This window comes from Emys orbicularis, chromosome 2, assembly GCF_028017835.1.
Source record: "Emys orbicularis isolate rEmyOrb1 chromosome 2, rEmyOrb1.hap1, whole genome shotgun sequence".
NCBI lineage: Eukaryota > Metazoa > Chordata > Testudines > Emydidae > Emys > Emys orbicularis.
The window spans coordinates 234,200,213-234,221,934 of record NC_088684.1 but is presented as its reverse complement, the minus strand read 5'-3'; the positions used below and the strand labels follow the sequence as shown (position 1 = coordinate 234,221,934).

At 41.4% G+C, this 21,722-nt stretch overlaps 1 protein-coding gene across 1 annotated transcript; it reads right to left on the bottom strand.

The window, feature by feature from the left end:
• Positions 1-5,476: 5,476 nt before the first annotated feature.
• NPVF (neuropeptide VF precursor) lies at positions 5,477-11,077 on the bottom strand. The gene is made up of 3 exons (XM_065399926.1): positions 10,940-11,077; positions 6,467-6,849; positions 5,477-5,573 (listed from the first exon to the last, which is right to left on the bottom strand). The coding sequence occupies exons 1-3, from the start codon at positions 11,075-11,077 to the stop codon at positions 5,477-5,479; spliced, it is 618 nt and encodes a 205-aa protein (XP_065255998.1).
• Between the last annotated feature and the right edge of the window lie 10,645 nt (positions 11,078-21,722).

Genomic DNA, 21,722 nt, shown 5'->3' with positions numbered 1-21,722 from the left:
AGTCTGTTGCAGAAAGGAGTGTGGATGGATGCCGTTGTGGAGAAGATGTGAACTGCACTTGATAAGTAGTACACTGGCTCAGCACATCACCTTTTATTATCCTGAGCACAGAAACTTCAAAGCTGGGATAAATACTCTGAGCACAGAAGCTTCAAAGATAGGTTGAATACTCACTGTTCTAAGTGTCACAAAAAGTGGATGAACCCATTAATAACAGTCAGTGAATTCCTGAAGTAAAGAGTAATTAAATTACTTTACCTTCCTACATTAGAGCTCTTCTGTTCATTCTATTACTCAGTTTCTGCTGTAGAGACTGAACCATACCAGATTGGCAAGGGGGGAGGGGGGGAGTTTAAGGCCCACAAAACTATGTCATGACACGCAGATCATGTAACAATCTTGCTTTAGTGCCACATTTTCTAAGCATAAGAAAATGAGTAGAATGATCCTTCTTCTGTATGTTTCTCTTGACCTATATCAGTACTAATCATTTTGGTGGCTTTGGGGCTTGGCAGAGAACAAGACCAACTTAACCCATATCTATCTATAGCTATGTAAAGGATAAATCAGACAACCTGTGGGTCAAAGGTTCAAAAGAAGGGATGGTGTGGCAGCTGGGCTGGAGCAGAAGCCTGTGCTGGGAGCTTGGCCTGAGTCTTAAACAGTTATCAACAAACTCAAGATTTGTCTGTCTGCCCCTCTAAACTAACAAACACAAAAGGTAACTACTTAGCTGCAGTGCTTAAGCAAAGAGCCTGGCCTGGCCTTGGTGTTTTGGGCTAATACTGCTGTGCTGTGCTGTGCTCCTCTTCTGCCTAAGTCCTACTCAGCACTGACCTTCAGAAGAAGTAGGCAAACTTTCTTAACGGGCCTGTTGGCTCCTTATTGGTCAGTGTCTCTTCTTAGCCTTTCCACTCCCCTGGAAGACTCAATGCCATTGGTAACCTGGCCTGAGTGGATTTGCCTTAAGCAGAGGGTGGTGTCTAGCACCTCTAGCATGGGGGCAGAGAAGCCCTGATATATCCCCCCACAGACAGTTTCTTGAGGAGAAATGCCTTTTGACATTTTATGCACTCCCATATGTTTCCCAAAATGTGATTTAAAGCAGGGGTGTTGGGCTGCCAGAATGGTCTGGGGTGTAACTCTGGCACCTGAAATCCAGGATGGAGCAGCACTCCAGCACTTCACCTGGCACATGGGGTTACAATGCCATTCAAATTTGGCCTGGATTCCCCCCCCACATCCCCCCATCATGATACCTGATGGAGGGGCTGCCAGGCCAAATTTGAGTGAGTGGTGTTGCGACCTGACACACGGGGTTGCAATGCCAATCAGGTTTAGCCCAGCTACCCCTCTGTCATGATGGGGGGGGGTTAGTTGGGCCAAATTTGAGTAATGGCATTGTGGCCTGGTGCATTGGGTTGCACTGCTGCTCAGGGCTGGCCTAGCCACCCACCCATCATAACAGAGGGACTACTACCTGCATCAAATCTGAGCAGTGCTGTAACCCTGTGTGCCAGGTTGCAATGCCACTCATCATTCAAATTTGGCCCAAGTTGTTTGAGTGCAGGGCAGGTGATGGGAGCAAGTGGAACCACTGGGTGGCCGTGATCGGAAGGCACAGCTCTAGCCCAGGACAGGACTGGGATGCTGAGCCTGGGGGAAGAGTCGGTGAATGGCCAGAAAGGTTGTGGGAGTAATGAACGAGGGGCTGGGAACAAGTTGTTAGTGGGCTACAGGGTGAGTGGGGAGTATTGGGGGGTGGGGGGGCTGTGGCTGGTGAGGCTGAGATGTTGGGGTGGTGAGTGGGATATATGTCAGCAGGGCCGGCTCTAACTTTTTTGCTGCCCCAAGCAGCAAAAAAAAGTGTCGCCCCCCGAGCCCCCCCCGCCGAGCGCCGCGCCGCTGGAACCCCCCCCCGCGCCGCCCCCCCGCTGAGCGCCGCGCCGCCGGAGCGCCCCCCCCGCGGAATGCCGCGCAACCGGAGCGCCCCCCCCCCCCGCGGAATGCTGCGCCGCGCTGCCCCCCCCCCCAGATTGGCCGCCCCTTACCAGGTGCCGCCCCAAGCATGTGCTTGTTTCCTGGTGCCTGGAGCCGGCCCTGTATGTCAGGTCTACTGGGATGTTGTGGGGGACCATCAAGATAAGGGGTGATCAGCCAATTAAATTGGGGTTATGTAGTGCCCAAAAAGTAGCTGGAGCATACAAGTGAATCTTGCTCTTATTTGAAGTTTGCAGAGAATATTAATATTGTAAATACAGTATTTTACATGCGCCACCACTGGGCTTTTTGACTAATTACATGTCCGCTTTGGATGTGACTTGCTACTTAGTTTAAAGTTTGGCATATAATTGAGTTACAAGTATTTTATCTTGATATGATATGTGTATTTATTATTAATGTCTGAAATCTCATATTTGCTGTTGCACAGATTGTTGATGAGATAACATTTACTGGTAAAGTGTAAGTTAGGTTTTTAATATGTGTACTTTATCTTATGACATCACTCATAAGATAGATTGTGGAAGCACGTGTGATGGCATTACCAACTTCAGATCACTTTTGCAGGGTTCCTGCATTATAAAATTTAGCACTACATCACTTGTTAAAAGGACAATGCCAGGTTAAAAAATAACGTACCGTAAAAGAACCATGTGTTAGTGTAGTAACTGCTCCAATTAGTAAAATTGAAACAATTTTTAAAATCTTACTTTCTTTTCACTGTTTTATGCTATTTGTTACTCTCCCCCCCCCCCCCCCCCCCACATTTTTCTTTGGTTGGACAAAGAGAATAGACTAGGCAATTTCATTTTTGCTTTTTGTCATTTTCGAGTCAATTTCATGTTAAGGTTTTATGCAATAGCACAATGTAATGATATCTGGGTTACAATGACAACAGTGTAGCAGAATGGTTATTTATTTAATTAAATAGTTTTGGCTGGAATTTTAAAATTTCTGTTGATTTCACATTTTGTGAAAGCTTATTTTTGTGAAACCTAAATGTTAGGCTGTGCCACCCTTTAAAAAAATCTAGGTTGTTGTATGCCAGCTTTGCAGCTGGTGTAAATCATTGGGGCTCCAAAGACCAGAGGAGAGTGACTGGCCCTCTGCATTTTGGGAAGTGTGAGAGACTGGTTTCCTGCCCTGATGAAAAATGCTTGAGAGTCTATGGCTTCTTTTGGGTACAACTGTTGTCTTTTTACACTCTACTAAATCTCTCCAAACAATACATGGAAATCAACCACATGCTGAGGCCTCAGACCTTTAAATTTGGCAGTAAATTGTCACCTGTCCACTTTATAAGCTCAGGTAGGAATTTCAAGTGAGCCTGTTGGTTTTGCCTGGTGAGTTTAATGATAAGCATAAATATTGTTTGTGCAGCAGGAAAGGATAGGAGCTTCTGAACTCTACTAGAATTAATCCCTGTGAGTTTGGATGGTCTGCTACTTGATTTACTTTAATCCCTTTCTTGCTTTTTCCCAATTCATGAATAATATCAATATGTGGATAATAAATAATCTGGTGAGTAATAGCTAGAGCTAAGTATGTACCTCCTTCTCGTCCCTTTACACTAGCCAGTGTTTGTTTTCCTGGCTCACACACTCTCAGACCAAAGCAAAATTTTGCATAGCATCACATAATTTCTCCTTTATGTACTTTGCTCCTAGCTTTTTATCTGCTGGGTGGAAATAAATCAACATCCCTTCTCTCTTGGATCTGTGCTGCAGAGCCTGTAGTTAGAATGCATCCTATGTATACTTGTAGCAGGGACTGCTTTCAGACTACTGCTTTTCTCCCATTGCAGTCACTATTAATGCCAATCTGACCTTGTTGCTAGGTGGTATGTCCCTTAAGCAGACAGTTGCTATTGCTGCTTAGGGATTCTTGCAAATGTTGTTTGCTCTTTGTTCACCTGATGTGCCAGAAGTGTTGAAGGATCAGTACACAACTCAAAATTTTAGGAATTTCAGTTCCAGTGCTGATTCACTTATAAATCAGTAACACATTCCATGGTTTTCCTGACTACAGAAAGGGTGAAATTCTGGCCCTATTGAAGAGAATGGCAAAACTCTCTTGGACTTCAGTGGAGTCAGGATTTCTCCTTACGTATACACTTTGCTGACCAATGTTCTTAACTATGAACATGGCAGAATAAGTTTCTATGACAACTCTTAAATCTGATACATTTCTGTGCTGTATGTCATGACCAAGATTTTGCTCTCCCGGTAGTTTGTAGATATATTTCATTTTTAAAAAAAAAACACTGCAAAGATCAGAACATTTATATTCTTTGATTCTACAAGGAGTTCTACACAATGCCTGGGGAAGATCCCCATTGACTTCAGTGGGAATGTTCAGCATAGCGCAGAATCAGAGGTGTCCAAACTGGACAGAGAAGCCTGACTTTAGGCTCGTGCTTTTGAAAATCTCAGCCTACAATGTTTTGCTGCTGACAAAAATACCCACACACTCTTTGACTTTCAAAGAGTTTATTGAATTTGGATGAATTTATATGTAATACCTAAATATTCCTCACTTTGCAGGGGCTCTGTTTGTTTAGGGTCAGATTCTGCCACCCTTAAGGTAAGTAGAACCATACTCTGCAAGTAGCCCCATTGAATTTGGAGTGGTGCAAAGGGGCTGATTGCAAGTCAGAATCTGGCCCTAACTGTGAAATTATCAGAGCACAAATAAAAGGGATCCATTCTTTTTCCTGTTCATATAATTAGAATGTTTCAACTGATGTTCATATGTGGCTCAAACTGAAATGTCAGATTAAAGTCTAAACAAGAAAATTTACAATGTGAAAAGGTGGGGTTAGAATGTAATAGCTCTTTCCAACTGTGCGTCTGGTATTTCTAATGTGATTCAGTCTGGCAGAGGAAACAGAATGTTTACAGTTCAGATTCCTCAGGATATTTGAGAGGGTATTATCGCAAAATATTGTCAAAATTGTAATTGCATTATGAAGAGACAACAATAGATGCTATTCCTCTGTGTGGATCTAAGAAACTAGCATTTAATTTATAGCAAAAATGTCAGTGGCCACCTTAACAGTTATATCCAAATAGGTCTCAAACAACAACGATGGTTCCATGTATATGTTTTTTTCATTCACTTCTTTGGCTACGTAAGACACTAAGATGGCAATAGGCTTTTTTCCTTCCAGCATTGTTTCTGTTTGCTAGTCACACAGTAGGCTCCTTCCAGTTGTAGTATACCTCTTTTTATTTGCTTAAAATGCTTCCAGTTATACAATACAACTATTCTTCAAAAATTTACAACAGACAGGACATCAACCAGGCAGCAGTCATTAACATTTATGATATTCTGCCACTGAAGTGAACTAATACAACAATCACTACCGTTATCATTGCAATATACTGCAATTGTTTGCACAGCACCAGGCACGGTACAATAGTATTAATATTATTATGAAGGTAAGTCTGGATTTCTGTTTGCACCTCTGTTTCCTTTACATCATCTTTTGATTTAAATATAGATCCCAGCTCTTCTGGTTTGAGTCTTCATCATTTGATTCCTTTTCAATATAGTTGTTTGAATACAGATTCCTAAAAGGTCAGAAATACAAAACAAAATCTGCTATAATCGGGTCAGACAATCACAGAAGAATGAAAAACGGCAGATGCAGATAATACTGGCTGTCTCGTTCTGCAGTGAATGCTTCTGAACTGGACTTCTCTTCTGCTTCATGCAGGCAAAATATGTGGTTTAAGAGCAAGACAATTGAAGCAGAATCAGGCCCCCAAATTAACAAATAGTTTGGATTACAGGTATTTTTAAGGAGTTATTATTGTGTGTAAAAATAAAATGCACAGTAGAAAATAGTTGTTCCAAATAATAATAAGAGTTGGGGAGGAAATGACTTTCTTGCCACAGGAAAAAATTAAAATTTTGAAAATAATATTTCCTGTCTTGAATCAGGATGAAAAGTTGAAATCTCAAAAGTTTTCATAAGTCACCAAACCAAGCTTTTTATTTTTGGGTTCAAGTCAATTGAAATATTTTTTTTTTTACATTTTAAAAAAAATTTGGTTTTGACTTTTAAAAACAATTTTTATGATAACTGCTTAAATATCACAACAAAACCTTGTTTCAAAAGGAAAACAATGGAATTTTTCATTTTGAAAATATTGCCATGGAAAGCTTCAACAATTTCAAAACATTTTAAAATGAGAAATTCATCAAAACTGACACTTTCCTTTCAGTTTAGATGAATTGGCATTTTCCAACCAAAAAACCCAACATTTTGTTGAAAAATTCCTGACTGTAATAGTAATGCTTTTTAATTTGATGAACTTTGGGCCTGATTCTGCTCTCCATACTTAGGCAAATCAAACTCTCACTCAAACACCCAGTTGAGATTGCTTGAGTAAGGCTAGCAGGATTGAATCCTGGCTAATTTATCATTTGGAGGGCGTTCAGCATGCTTTTAAACACTTACCTGTTATTGCCTTGCTCAGATTCTTGAATGTCTTGTGATAGGTGGGCAGGTAGTGATTTCCCAAATCTTTGTGGCAAGTTGGCAAGTGACTGGATGGAACTTTTAACAAACGGAGATCTGCCGAACCTGTGTAATAAGTTAGGAGCACATCTAGAAATACTGCCTTCAAAAGCTCTCCCAAATCTCAGAGGCAAATTAGCCACTGGCTTAATGCTTCTGTTTTCTTGAACATTTCTTCCAAACCTCAGTGGTAAATTAGCAAGTGAATTTGGCATCTTGTTGACTGTGGGAGTGCTCATTTTAATGATGTTTTTTGATCCCCAGTCTTTCAGTTCTTCAAAATTGAGACTTCTCTGCTTTTCTTCTAAGAAGTCTTCACTGGACTAAAAATAGAAATAATGACACAATCATCTTTTTACACTGATGATAACCTGTCTACATATAAATCACATACAGGAGGTTGTTAATTGTCAGGTTTCTGTAGGCACAGACACAGGGGAGTCTTTCCTAACGCTTTTAGAATGCGAATTCCCCAAACATTTTTCAGAGTGTGGACTCTTCTTTGTAGATTGATTGTCTTGTAGACTATTTCCTTCCATTGGCTACCAGAGAACATCCCTGTGGCAACTTCAGCAGTTGTTTACATGGAAAAGTAAAATTAGGAATGCATTTCTGTATCTTTATCTGCTTTAGTGATACCCATTTTTGCCCTAAATGTCAATCACGGTCTCCTTTTGCTCATGTTATCTTCCCCTTCCATCTGTTCTGTTCCTTTCCCTCTCTCCCTACTCCTTGCACTTGCTTTTCTGCTGTCTTGTCCTCTTCTCCTCCTCTTCCTGTACAGTTGTTTCCCTTTTTATTGGTCTCCTTTTCCCTTGGTTCCCATCTCCCCAGCTTACTGGCCACGCTGCCCAGCCATTTGGAGAATTCCCCTGGCCTAAGGGAACTTCAAATTAGTGTAAAGCTAACAGAACCACTCCTCCATTCCTGGCATACGCGGTGTGCCAGGATCATGCTCTATTCCGCTACATTGATCCTCTACTGGCATAGGGGCATTTAGGACCTTGAGCTCCTACACTGCTTTATCTCATGGTTGAGCTGACCAGTACAGAACCACTTCTATTGCACCCAATCACTGTGCTTGGACACAGTGGAGAATTGAGTCCAGTATATTAATTGTTTTATGAAATAATTAAAGTGCAGGTGTTCCCTGAAAAGTGGCTATCTAAAAATTATTTTCTTATGCAACAGTGTTCTCTGCGCACAGTTAAAGTCATATCTTATTTTTGTGAAATTGTGTTGTTAAGTTTCTTGATCTTAAAAGCAGATCACTGCAAATAAGGTATTCAATTTAAGTTAAAAACCAAACATTAACATTGTCTACTCCAGCCCCCATAAGTTTTTATCAATGTTTATTTCTCTCAGCACTGCAGGAGCAAGCATAGCTATTGGAGAGGGAGCTGGAGTCTATTCTAGTTCAGACATCATTAGCAGAATTGTTCACTTCTAACTGTGGGATTCATAGATTCATAGATTCTAGGACTGGAAGGGACCTCGAGAGGTCATCGAGTCCAGTTCCCTGCCCGCATGGCAGGACCAAATACTGTCTAGACCATCCCTGATAGACATTTATCTAACCTACTCTTAAATATCTCCAGAGATGGAGATTCCACAACCTCCCTAGGCAATTTATTCCAGTGTTTAACCACCCTGACAGTTAGGAACTTTTTCCTAATGTCCAACCTAGACCTCCCTTTGCTGCAGTTTAAGCCCATTGCTTCTTGTTCTATCCTTAGAGGCTAAGGTGAACAAGTTTTCTCCCTCCTCCTTATGACACCCTTTTAGATACCTGAAAACTGCTATCATGTCCCCTCTCAGTCTTCTCTTTTCCAAACTAAACAAACCCAATTCTTTCAGCCTTCCTTCATAGGTCATGTACTCAAGACCTTTAATCATTCTTGTTGCTCTTCTCTGGACCCTTTCCAATTTCTCCACATCTTTCTTGAAATGCGGTGCCCAGAACTGGACACAATACTCCAGCTGAGGCCTAACCAGAGCAGAGTAGAGCGGAAGAATGACTTCTCATGTCTTGCTCACAACACACCTGTTAATACATCCCAGAATCATGTTTGCTTTTTTTGCAACAGCATCACACTGTTGACTCATATTTAGCTTGTGGTCCGCTATAACCCCTAGATCCCTTTCTGCCGTACTCCTTCCTAGACAGTCTCTTCCCATTCTGTATGTGTGGAACTGATTGTTCCTTGGTAAGTGGAGCACTTTGCATTTGTCTTTGTTAAACTTCATCCCGCTTACCTCAGACCATTTCTCCAATTTGTCCAGATCATTTTGAATTATGACCCTGTCCTCCAAATCAGTTGCAATCCCTCCCAGTTTGGTATTATCCGCAAACTTAATAAGCGTACTTTCTATGCCAATATCTAAGTCGTTAATGAAGATATTGAACAGAGCCGGTCCCAAAACAGACCCCTGCGGAACCCCACTCGTTATGCCTTTCCAGCAGGATTGGGAACCATTAATAACAACTCTCTGAGTACGGTTATCCAGCCAGTTATGCACCCACCTTATAGTAGCCCCATCTAAATTGTATTTGCCTAGTTTATCGATAAGAATATCATGCGAGACCATATCAAATGCCTTACTAAAGTCTAGGTATACCACATCCACAGCTTCTCCCTTATCCACAAGACTCGTTATCCTATCGAAGAAAGCTATCAGATTGGTTTGACATGATTTGTTCTTTACAAATCCATGCTGGCTGTTCCCTATCACCTTACCACCTTCCAAGTGTTTGCAGATGATTTCCTTAATTACTTGCTCCATTATCTTCCCTGGCACAGAAGTTAAACTAACTGGTCTGTAGTTTCCTGGGTTGTTTTTATTTCCCTTTTTATAGATGGGCACTATATTTGCCCTTTTCCAGTCTTCTGGAATCTCTCCCGTTTCCATGATTTTCCAAAGATAATAGCTAGAGGCTCAGATACCTCCTCTATTAGCTCCTTGAGTATTCTAGGATGCATTTCATCAGGCCCTGGTGACTTGCAGGCATCTAACTTTTCTAAGTGATTTTTAACTTGTTCTTTTTTTATTTTATCTGCTAAACCTACCCCCTTCCCATTAGCATTCACTATGTTAGGCATTCCTTCAGACTTCTCGGTGAAGACCGAAACAAAGAAGTCATTAAGCATCTCTGCCATTTCCAAGTTTCCTGTTACTGTTTCTCCCTCTTCACTAAGCAGTGGGCCTACCCTGTCTTTGGTCTTCCTCTTGCTTCTAATGTATTGATAAAAAGTCTTCTTGTTTCCCTTTATTCCCGTAGCTAGTTTGAGCTCATTTTGTGCCTTTGCCTTTCTAATCTTGCCCCTGCATTCCTGTGTTGTTTGCCTATATTCATCCTTTGTAATCTGTCCTAGTTTCCATTTTTTATATGACTCCTTTTTATTTTTTAGATCATGCAAGATCAAGGTGGTCTTTTGCCACATTTTCTATCTTTCCTAACCAGCGGAATAGCTTGCTTTTGGGCCCTTAATAGTGTCCCTTTGAAAAACTGCCAACTCTCCTCAGTTGTTTTCCCCCTCAGTCTTGATCAAATTCTGTCTCCTGTTACACCTGTGCAACCCCATTGAAATGTGTAAAGAAGGGGCTAATCTGAAGACAAAGGGGCTGCACAGGCAGGGGTGCTGGAATAATTTTTATAACACGGGTGCTGAAAGTGGAAACCATATATTTGGTTGTTATTTCTACTTCAAGCCAGGGGGTGCTGCTGCACCTTCAGCACCCCTAGTTCCAGGACCCCTGTGCACAGGTAAAATTAAGGTAATATTTTTGCTTGCAGAATTTTTATAACTGGCGATGGTGCAGAAGGCAAAAATAATATAGACTCTCAGGTCCCAGGGACTGCTTCTAGGGCAGTTAGAAAAAAAATCACTTTATATATATATAAACTGTGTAAATATAAACCAGGTAAATTTGATTTGGTAGCTATTGAGACACAATAAATATGGACCCCACAATGATATTTTATAGTCACTTTTCAGGGTAGAACTTTAAGTCCGTTTGCCACATCAGATTTATAGTATTTTCCGTTTATCATTATTATTTGAACATCACAAACATTCCTTTATTAATTTGGGATTAGTAATGCATCTTTTATAAGAATAAAAAGTATGACAGTTTCTTACTGCATAAGCAAAAATCAATTCAAAATAAACATCATCCTGAATCCCAAGGTTTTACTGCACGAAAATCAAACCATGAATTGCTTTACACACTACATATAAGCCAGTGGATAGATTTCATGAAAGTTGTCTCAACAAGCCTTCTTTATGCTAGTGATGTTATAGGACCTGATCCTGTGCCACTGAAGTCAATGGGAACTTTGCCACTGACTTCAATGGGCACAGGATCAGACCTGCAGTTCTCAAAATAATGTCATACCAAGGCAAATCTTACCTCAGAATATTTGTCACCATAATCTCTGCTCTGCAGACTGGACATTGCTGATTCATCTAGGCACAACGTATTTGATGTTAAAAAGACAAATATGGCTAAAGTAAATAAAATAAACCTTTCGATTGAGATGATTTTCATTTTCTCTTAAATTAAGTTTACATAGAGAGCTCAGAATCCGTACAGCAAAGGAAATGATCATCTTTTTATACGATTAGAAAACAAAGAGATTCCTTAAGCTGTGACATCAACCCCAAATGCTTTATTTCTTAATATTAATTAGGGATGCAGTTTTAAATATATATTTGAAGAATGTTGGGCATTTGTTTTGTGAACATATTTAATAAACACTGCTTCCTGCTGAAAACACATTGCCTTTACAAATATTTTCCTGGCTATGAAAGAGATTTTAATTAGCTAACTTTGAACGCCTCACCAATCAGCACTCATAATAACCATGTTTCATTGCTACATTTTAACAAAAGCATCTTGTTCCTGTTTCTCGTATCAACCATCTGTTAAGGACGTAGATACAAGACTTTGCATTCTTCTGATTACATTATACTTGGAGGATGGTTATAATGCTTGTTTTGAGACGAGCAAAATTGCAAACATAGGACCCATTGAAATCAATGGTTTGTCTTTCTATTAACTTCAGTGGGCATTGGATGGGCCCTGAGAGACACTTAGAACCCGCAAGTCCCACTGAAATCCATGGATGTTTCTTTCAGGATCTGGCCCATGTATTAAACATATTCATCCATATTAGAGCTAAACAAGGAGCATGCCATTAATTACCAGGCCTATCTGTTGTGTTTTTAAAAAGTTTCAGGAGGACATGTTGGTTGGGCATGGTGCAATGATGTTTTAGGGCCAAATTTTTCAAAGCCTACCTTTAAAACTGCATCCATAGGTTTATTGCACACACTTGGTTGTATACACTCATTGAGTAGACAGCCTATTACCCAATTTGTGCACAGATATGACTGTACCTGCACTAGCCTTGAGGCTGATTAAAATGTGGCCTGTATCCTTAAGACGTGTATGGAATCTTCTAATGGACATTTTGACGAACAAGCATGCACCATAAAGCCTGCAAATATTTCATGAGCTAGAGGCACATGCATGATATGTGCCCAATTCTTGAATATGAGCTTCTATATAGATTGTACAATCCTATATTTTTGGGGTTTAAATTGATAAATAGGCTCATTAACTGAACATCCAGGTGCATAAGTACTATAAGCACCAATCTGAGGACACAAATTAGAAACTCACATTGGAAAATTGGACTCTACAGGAATAATTTTTGAAATTCTATGCTGTGGTTTATAGATTCTAGGACTGGAAGGGATCTCGAGAGGTCATCGAGTCCAGTCCCCTGCCCGCATGGCAGGACCAAATACTGTCTAGACCATCCCTGATAGACATTTATCTAACCTACTCTTAAGTATCTCCAGAGATGGAGATTCCACAACCTCCCTAGGCAATTTATTCCAGTGTTTAACCACCCTGACAGTTAGGAACTCTTTCCTAATGTCCAACCTAGACCTCCCTTTGCTGCAGTTTAAGCCCATTGCTTCTTGTTCTATCCTTAGAGGCTAAGGTGAACAAGTTTTCTCCCTCCTCCTTATGACACCCTTTTAGATACCTGAAAACTGCTATCATGTCCCCTCTCAGTCTTCTCTTTTCCAAACTAAACAAACCCAATTCTTTCAGCCTTCCTTCATAGGTCATGTTCTCAAGACCTTTAATCATTCTTGTTGCTCTTCTCTGGACCCTTTCCAATTTCTCCACATCTTTCTTGAAATGCGGTGCCCAGAACTGGACACAATACTCCAGCTGAGGCCTAACCAGAGCAGAGTAGAGCGGAAGAATGACTTCTCATGTCTTGCTCACAACACACCTGTTAATACATCCCAGAATCATGTTTGCTTTTTTGCAACAGCATCACACTGTTGACTCATATTTAGCTTGTGGTCCACTATAACCCCTAGATCCCTTTCTGCCGTACTCCTTCCTAGACAGTCTCTTCCCATTCTGTATGTGTGAAACTGATTTTTTCTTCCTAAGTGGAGCACTTTGCATTTGTCTTTGTTAAACTTCATCCTGTTTAACTCAGACCATTTCTCCAATTTGTCCAGATCATTTTGAATTATGACTCTGTCCTCCAAATCAGTTGCAATCCCTCCCAGTTTGGTATCATCCGCAAACTTAATAAGCGTACTTTCTATGCCAATATCTAAGTCGTTAACGAAGATATTGAACAGAGCCGGTCCCAAAACAGACCCCTGCGGAACCCCACTCGTTATGCCTTTCCAGCAGGATTGGGAACCATTAATAACAACACTCTGAGTACGGTTATCCAGCCAGTTATGCACCCACCTTATAGTAGCCCCATCTAAATTGTATTTGCCTAGTTTATCGATAAGAATATCATGCGAGACCGTATCAAATGCCTTACTAAAGTCTAGGTATACCACATCCACAGCTTCTCCCTTATCCACAAGACTCGTTATCCTATCGAAGAAAGCTATCAGATTGGTTTGACATGATTTGTTCTTTACAAATCCATGCTGGCTGTTCCCTATCACCTTACCACCTTCCAAGTGTTTGCAGATGATTTCCTTAATTACTTGCTCCATTATCTTCCCTGGCACAGAAGTTAAACTAACTGGTCTGTAGTTTCCTGGGTTGTTTTTATTTCCCTTTTTATAGATGGGCACTATATTTGCCCTTTTCCAGTCTTCTGGAATCTCTCCCGTTTCCATGATTTTCCAAAGATAATAGCTAGAGGCTCAGATACCTCCTCTATTAGCTCCTTGAGTATTCTAGGATGCATTTCATCAGGCCCTGGTGACTTGCAGGCATCTAACTTTTCTAAGTGAAGATGAAAAGTTTCTTCAATTCCACCATAGTATCTGCAAAATTCTAAGAAGAGAAGTTGTTTTATGTTGTGAACAACCTGGATAATCTGGACTGTTTACATCCACTACAGTTGTGTGTTCTTCACTGGGAAGTATTTTTGAGTTTGCAAGTAAAATCACTCTGATTAGGACTAAGCTACTTGTTTTCATGGGCGCAAAGCTGTGTGTGTGACAAATACAGAGTCTTCTCTGATTTTAGTTTTTGTGGGAGCTTTGGATTGCTTCAGCCCACAGGATTTGCGTCTGCAAGACTGATGGATTTTCTAAATTCTTGTTCTTTATGGTAGCCATTCATAGTGGATTCTCCATCACTGGCAATTTTAAAATCAAGATTGGATGTTTTTCTAAAGATATATTCTAGGAATTATTTAGGGGGAGTTTTATGGCCTGTGTTATACAGGAGGTCAGACTAGATGGTCACGATTGTCCCTTCTAGCCTTGCCAATTATGAATTAATAACAGGGAATAATGAATGCACTTCAGGTAGTAATACACCTCTACCCCGATATAACGCGACCCGATATAACACGAATTCGGCTATAACGCGGTAAAGCAGTGCTCTGGGGGGGGCAGGGCTGCGCACTCCGGCAGATCAAAGCAAGTTCGATATAACACAGTTTCACCTATAATGCGGTAAGATTTTTTGGCTCCCGAGGACAGCGTTATATCGGGGTAGAGATGTATCTAACATTTAGTGAGATGTCACGTTATTAATTTAAACTGGGACCATATAGAACATGGTTGCAGCCAAAGTCCTGTAGTGGCACCAAATCTTGTATAAAGGGGATCAAATGAGGTGTCTAAGACAAGGTTATGGTTTGCTGGTTATAATTATGCTGTCTATATGTGTGTATCAATTTTGTAGTTGAAGTTATGAATATTGGCTCTATACTGTCTGTATTTCAAACTTATGCTATGCTTCTGGGAGACATCCCAGACAAGTTGGTGTTAGCTCTGCCTAGCCTGCTTGATGGCCCATTAAGGGCCATCAGCTATACAATTGACCCATTGAGAGAAGGCAAATACGCCCTGCAACTCAGCAAAGTATGCAGGGACTCGCCCATGTGACTCCAGACGCCATTTTGCTGTAATTTTCCACAGTAAGGACAAAGAGGTATTCTTACACCTGGAAAAGACTATAAAAAGGCTGATGCCTCTCCTCCATCTTGTCTTCAATCCTGCTTCTTACCTCTGGAGGGACTTTGCTACAAACTGAAGCTCTACACAAAGGACTGATGACCCATCCCAGCTGTGGATGTACTCCAGAGACCTGCAGTTTATTCTATCACTGCTACAAGCCTGAACCAAGAACCTTGCCATTACTGTATGGAATTGATTCCATTTAACCAATTCTAGCTCTCATCCATATCTTTTTCCTTTTATGAATAAACCTTTAGATTTTAGATTCTAAAGGATTGGCAACAGCGTGATTTGTGGGTAAGATCTGATTTGTATATTGACCTGGGTCTGGGGCTTGATCCTTTGGGATCAGGAGAACCTTTTTTCTTTTAATGGGGTATTGGTTTTCATAACCATTTGTCCCCATAACGAGTGGCACTGTGGGGATACTGGGAAACTGGAGCGTCTAAGGGAATTGTTTGTGTGACTTGTGGTTAGCCAGTGGGGTGAGACCAAAGTCCTCTTTGTCTGGCTGGTTTGGTTTGCCTTAGAGGTGGAAAAACCCCAGCCTAGGGCTGTAACTGCCCTGTTTTAAGCGATTTGTCCTGAATTGGCACTCTCAGTTGGGTCCCGCCAGAACCGCATCGTTACAGTGCCATCAAATTTTCCTTTTATTTGGCCATTGGATTTTGAACATTTCTTTCTCAAATGGTCTTTCACTTAACTGCGGAGAGACATTCTGTCTCTTAATTCAACAGACTTGGCAAGAACCAAATGCTTCTGAAATACTTTGAGTGAGAGTCCGGTCCCATTTTCTCTAGGCAGGATATGGACAGTTGGGCTGCTATTGTCCATGCTGCAACAAGTGTCTGTGAATCTCTCGGTTTCAGTCTCTCTCCTACCCACTCTCTCTCTCATGTGTGAGTTTGTTTCTTAAATCAATTTAGAGGGGAGTTCTTAGGTATGTTATGCGCAGGGCAATCAAGGAGTAGCTGGCTCCTGAGGGCTTAACTTTCCCCTCCTGGTTTATGTTATGTTCATGGCATACACACAGAGAAGTTAGATGCAAAACAGAACACTTGTGCTGGAAGATTGGAACTATTTTATTTCTTAGAATTCAGAATGACCACACACAAGTAAAAACAAGCAGACTGCTCCCTAAAACAGAGCCACAACTCATCCTGCGTTGCTATAGGCTGACTTTCTGCAGACTGACAGCTACTAGGCCCCATCACACACTTCCCTAGAGACCCCCCACCCCCACCCCATCCTGCAAGGAGGAGCTGGAAAACCCTCTGAAAGTGACAGCTTACAATTTTAACAGTTTTCAGTACACACTGTTTAGGCTTGCCTTTGACACAACCAATTCCTGAGCACATGGGGGCCACTGAGCACTTTTTAAAACATTGATTGAGTTCCCAACCTCTTAACTGCCCAATTAACTCGGGCTCAGTCCCAAGTTTTAGGCGAACCCTTCCACCATCCATGCAGAAAAACTTCTGACCTATGTTTGGAGGTGCTTTAAGCATAGGGGATAAGTTTAAGGGTTGCCAGCTGACTGGTTTTTAACTAGCCCGGGTGGTTTTTGTACTACCTTTCTGGTTAAAAGATTCAATGAGTCAGAGGTTTTTCATTTGGGACACCTTAAAGTACTCTACAATTCACATCCCCAGATGTTACAATAAGATAAGAAAAACAATAAAATAACAAAAATACACATAGTGGGGTTTTTGGGGTGTGTGTGTGTGTGTGTGTGTGTGTGTAAAGAATGGTTCTCCAAAACATTGTAGTAATAATTAGCTATAGTTGGCATTTAGGACCCATTTTGGTGGGAGGGTGGCCAGTTGCCATTCTTCAGCATCTCAGATGTGGCAATGAATTAGAACTCAGGCTCTGCTTTAACTCGAGCTGGAACCCACCCACTTTGTAACGAGGAAGGAGGCAACAATCATTTGAGTACCAACAGTCTTTCAATGCCCTTCCCACAGTTCCCCGCCTAGGATAGACAATTGTCTGGGAAAGAGTCCTAGAGTGTCTCAGGACAGAGTACAATGGATTATGCTCCCAGACACACACAGGTGAGTGCAAGACATAGGAATGTGGATAGGACTTTGCAGAGGGGATGCTCACACCTGGGCTAGGCTAATCTGGGTGGCTCAGACCCAGCGGCCAACCACCTGGGTTAACTGTGCAGTGAAGACATACTCTGAGAGCATTCAGCACCCAGAGTGTTCAGGGGACTTGGCTAGGACTAAACTCCTATTCTGAAAATACTTGAAGTACCCAAACATGCATTAAGCTCCCCATCTCAGTGCCCATCAGGCACTTGAGCTAGGGCAGGCTTTTGAAAATGCTGACAATAGTGTGTGGGCCCATATGCTGGGATAGTTCCAAGTGCTTTCCTGAACGGTAGAAGTGATCCTTCCTTGCTGCTTCTGCAGTGGGAGTGGGCATGGGAAAGAGTTCTCACATACCACATACCTGTGCAACAAGGAGCAGGATCTACTCCATGATAATTATCTGCACTGGACTAGAGAACATCTACTTTGATATTTGACATTAAAATGTGATTAGTAGTAATGGCGTAGAGCGTCCCAAACTATAAGCATCTCAGTCCACAATAAGTTACAGGATTCCAGTGAAAGAACAAACTTTAATATTGTTCATTCCATTTCATATAATATAATGAAAACCCTTATCCATTATTAACAACCTATTGTGTGAAAATTACGTGTTACATGACTCATGTCGCCAATAAGCATCCAAGCATTTCCATAATGATAAAATCATTCTTAGCACATTCATTTTGCCATTGCATGTTATATGACCTTTTTAATGGCTCATTTTGAATAGCAAGATCTAAAAATGTATATTTTTTTCCATTGAAACAACAGTCTGGTCGTCTTTCACTCATTCTGCATGATAAGCAATACGGTGTTCTAGTTACACTGTGTTCTAGTTATGCTATCGCGTACAACAGTTTAGTACAGGAGGCACCCAGGTATCTTCAATAAAATCAGAATTTTGGTAGTGTTTGATACAATGGGCATGATTTTCCTCTTACACCAATATAAATCAAGAATGACACTACTGAAGATACTTTGGTATAAAAACCTGTGTAAGTGAGATCAGAACTGGAAGCGTTATTTTGGCGATGATGATCATTTACATCTTTATTAAGTGCAACATTGTCCTGTTCTATCTGCTTGTGCAGGAGAAGAAAGGAGCTTATTCAGCTAGCTGCATTGTGGATCACAGCACGGTGGGGAAAGCAGCCGCCTCCTCCTGCTGTGCTGAACCAGGGCCTCCATTTTAAAATAATCCCCCTGCTGTACATAGCTGAGAATTTCCATTATTCAGGTAGTCTTAGGTGAAGAATTGATACAAATAATATTATTTTAAACACTGCACCTTATGAATCAGCCTTCAGTTCAAGAGGTTTTTTTCTTGATTAGCCAAATCCAGCAAATGAATGCGTAATATCACATTTTAATATGCTTTTTCCTGGCTGCTGGGGCAACCGAACAGCCCAGGAGACAGAAAACAATGGGGGTGGGCATGGGTTTGAGTTATTGTAGTAACAAGCTGAAAAGAACTTTATCCTCTTGGTAAATAAGGTGTGAACAATAATTTCAGGTTGGACAGGTTCTTCAATTATACATTCATTGTAGTAATAAAATAAACATGTTTCCAATAACATTTGGACTAGATTCCTGTTTTTTACTAACTACTCTGCAGAGTATAGTACTGTACTTACTACACACAGCAGTATATTGGTATCTCTAAACCATTCTTGTCTATTAAAAATTAAACCCTTTTACCATAAATTATTAAAAGTACCTTCACTGGCTGCAAATCAACAAAGGCTTTATAAAGTCTTACGAGAAAGAGAGAGCGAGAGAGAGAGGAAACTGATTAAATCTGGATCGGCAGGCAATGATTAAAGGCGTCTGAGGAAAAGATATATTACATTTAAAAACTCTTTCAGGACTTAAAAAAATCATTAGTAGCTTTTGTTCAAATTAACTACTAGGCGAAGGCCTTTCAATTTATGCATTATTCCACAATTTATTAGAATTTAATTCTACACTCCGAAACTGGCATTATTAGTATACTTTTTATTTAGATATTTCCACCTCCATTTTACTGTGTAATCCTTATAGAAATGGACATTACTGGACCCATCTTATCCCTTTAAGCATGATTTTGCACTTGAAATATTGTTCTTGTTTTGTCCACACATGTCCAGTGGAGGGAAGTATGTGGAACGGAATGAAGACTGAATTATTTTCACATTGCGTAAATATGAGAGTATTTAGACAAAACAGTTATATTTCCTGGAGTGAGAAAGAAGCTGCATTCATCTTGCCACCAGAGCTGAACAAAACATGTCAAGTTTTCATGTGATGAAGTTCATTCAGACTGCTTTTAATGTAGGTTTGGAATGAATGGGGAGAGAAATCCTCCTTTTGCCCTGTGCTGTTTTGTGACATATGGGGAAAAGGTTGGAACAGAAAATGGCATTTTACTGAACAGTATGGAAATTCGTGTGTCATAGGTGAAGGAGCTGATTGTTAAACTGGCAATCCATCTTGCATTATCACATAGCCTTGATCTGAATGTTATGTGCATATTCATCAGCACAATGGGAAAATTACAATGAGGACGAAGGAGCAAAGATATTACAATACGGTGCTGGTCCATGACTGGGTCTCCTATGCACTACGGCAATAAAATACATAAATACATAATAACAAATAATAAAAAGACATTTAAATGGATATCCTCAGGAACTCAGCTGCCTGTGGGCTCGGTTGCCTAGCAACCCAATGCGCTTGGCTGGGCCCAATAAACCCTCACTATACGACTATGCTCCCTGACTGGTCAGTAGAACCAACAGATCACCATTTAAGCTCTGTAGCGCAGTGACTGCTCAATGCGTTCCTTGCCTACAGCTGCTCCAGATTTGCTTCCTGTCTATCCCTTGCCTGCTCCGCTCCAGTCCTACTCCCTGTCAGCCTCTAAACTCCTGATTCTTAACTCCTTGTTTTGACTACTGGCTTGCCTTCTGACCACACCTCTGCTTCTGCCCTCTGATTATGCTCCAACCACTAGGTTGCACTGTCTACACCTCAGTGCATGACAGTTTGAGCAGCCACTAGAAGATAGCAGGGGCTTCACTTCATAGCATGGAGCTAACCTCCGGAATGAACCCCATCAGGACTCCCACCCCCTTTTCAGATGTTGACGGAGTCCTGAAAGGCTCAGGTAGCCATGCTATGTGACCAGAATGCAGCCCTCCAGGCTCAGGTACTGTTACCTGCACAATTTACAGCTCTACCCCTATCCTCCCTCATGAGTACTCAGGGTGTAGGGCTCTCACCCCCTACCTATCCTTGTGGGTACTCAGGATATAAGGGACCCAACTTTATCCCTGTGTGGGCTCCAGGGCCGGCTCCAGCATTTCTGCCGGCCCAAGCAAAAAAAAAATAAAAAAATGCCGCGATTGGCGGCGGCAGTTCAGCGGCAGGTCCTTCGCTCCTAGAGGGAGTGAGGGACCTGCCGCCCCCGAATTGCCGCAGGTGGCGCCCCTCTCCCTTGGCCGCCCCAAGCACCTGCTTGTTAAGCTGGTGCCTGGAGCCGGCCCTGGTGGGCTCAAGGCAAACACCCGTTCCCGGTGGACTCAGGGCTCTACAGGTCTGCTAGGCCTTTTCCCAGTGAAAGAGCCCTCACACAGTGAATATCCTTAAACATGTACAAGTATTTATTAACAAATCAACGGAATACCACACCAAGCATCTTATGCTCGCCTCTCCCAATAAAACGGACAGATGTCTCCCGATGGCCAGTCAGGGTCATGTTGTCTGGGGCTTCGGCTTCTACACAGTCTGGTCGTGCAAGGGTTAAAAAGTTCTAGCAGCTTTGGTCTCGAACTGTATTCTGGAGTTAAGTTCCAATGAGCTTGTTTTCTGACCCTTATTATATAGTTAAAATGAGGATTTCTTTTATCTATGGCGTAACCAATTATTTTACTTAAAATGTAGCTATGCAAAAACACTAACCAATCATTTTCACTATACAAGAATTCACATGCCTAAGACTGCCTACTCATTAACTTTTGTATTTTTCAAAGTTAGTAAAAACTTCTTAAGGTCTCCTTGTCTTTGCTTCGTTAGCAAAAACCTCATACTTTTTATTATCAGGAAGAAGCTGTAGAAACTCAAGGTTAGCTTGTCCATTCTCCTGACTTTGTGAATATCCATCTATCTCCTGTTAGTAGGTCTTACGCCGCAGCTAATGCTTTTCTATCTGTGTGCATGATCTAGCTCCTGAAGGATTAAGTCACAAACCAATTTGTTCAGCAGTGCCTGGAATCTGCTAAGTACCTAGGATATACCAAGGTATTTGACAACCAAAAGGTGAACATGCTACCTCCTCTCTGCAGTTATGATTGCCCAATTGACCTTTAAGTAGGAACAGAGGTTCCTTTTGGATGCATATACACCCTATCCAAACCCTACCTGCATGCCCTCCAGGAATACCTTGAGGAAAATCTCCAGAATGGGTTCATCCATCCCTCAGCTGCCCCAGCAAGTTCACTTACCTTCTTTGTGGCCAAGAATGATGCCTCCTCTGACTTCATGTTGATTATCAAGCCCTTAACAAGATCTCCATCCACCTTCCTCTCATAAATGAATTCCTGGAAAGACTCCATTCAGCTCAGGTCTTTACAAAGACCT

Excerpts from the sequence above, each read along its gene's own strand:
- NPVF (XM_065399926.1), bottom strand. The coding sequence starts at position 11,077 with ATGAAAATCATCTCAATCGAAAGGTTTATTTTATTTACTTTAGCCATA. Across the intron at positions 6,850-10,939 it reads ATGGTGACAAATATTCTGAG|TCCAGTGAAGACTTCTTAGA; the intron begins GTAAGATTTGCC and ends TTCTATTTTTAG. Across the intron at positions 5,574-6,466 it reads TCTGAGCAAGGCAATAACAG|GAATCTGTATTCAAACAACT; the intron begins GTAAGTGTTTAA and ends CTGACCTTTTAG.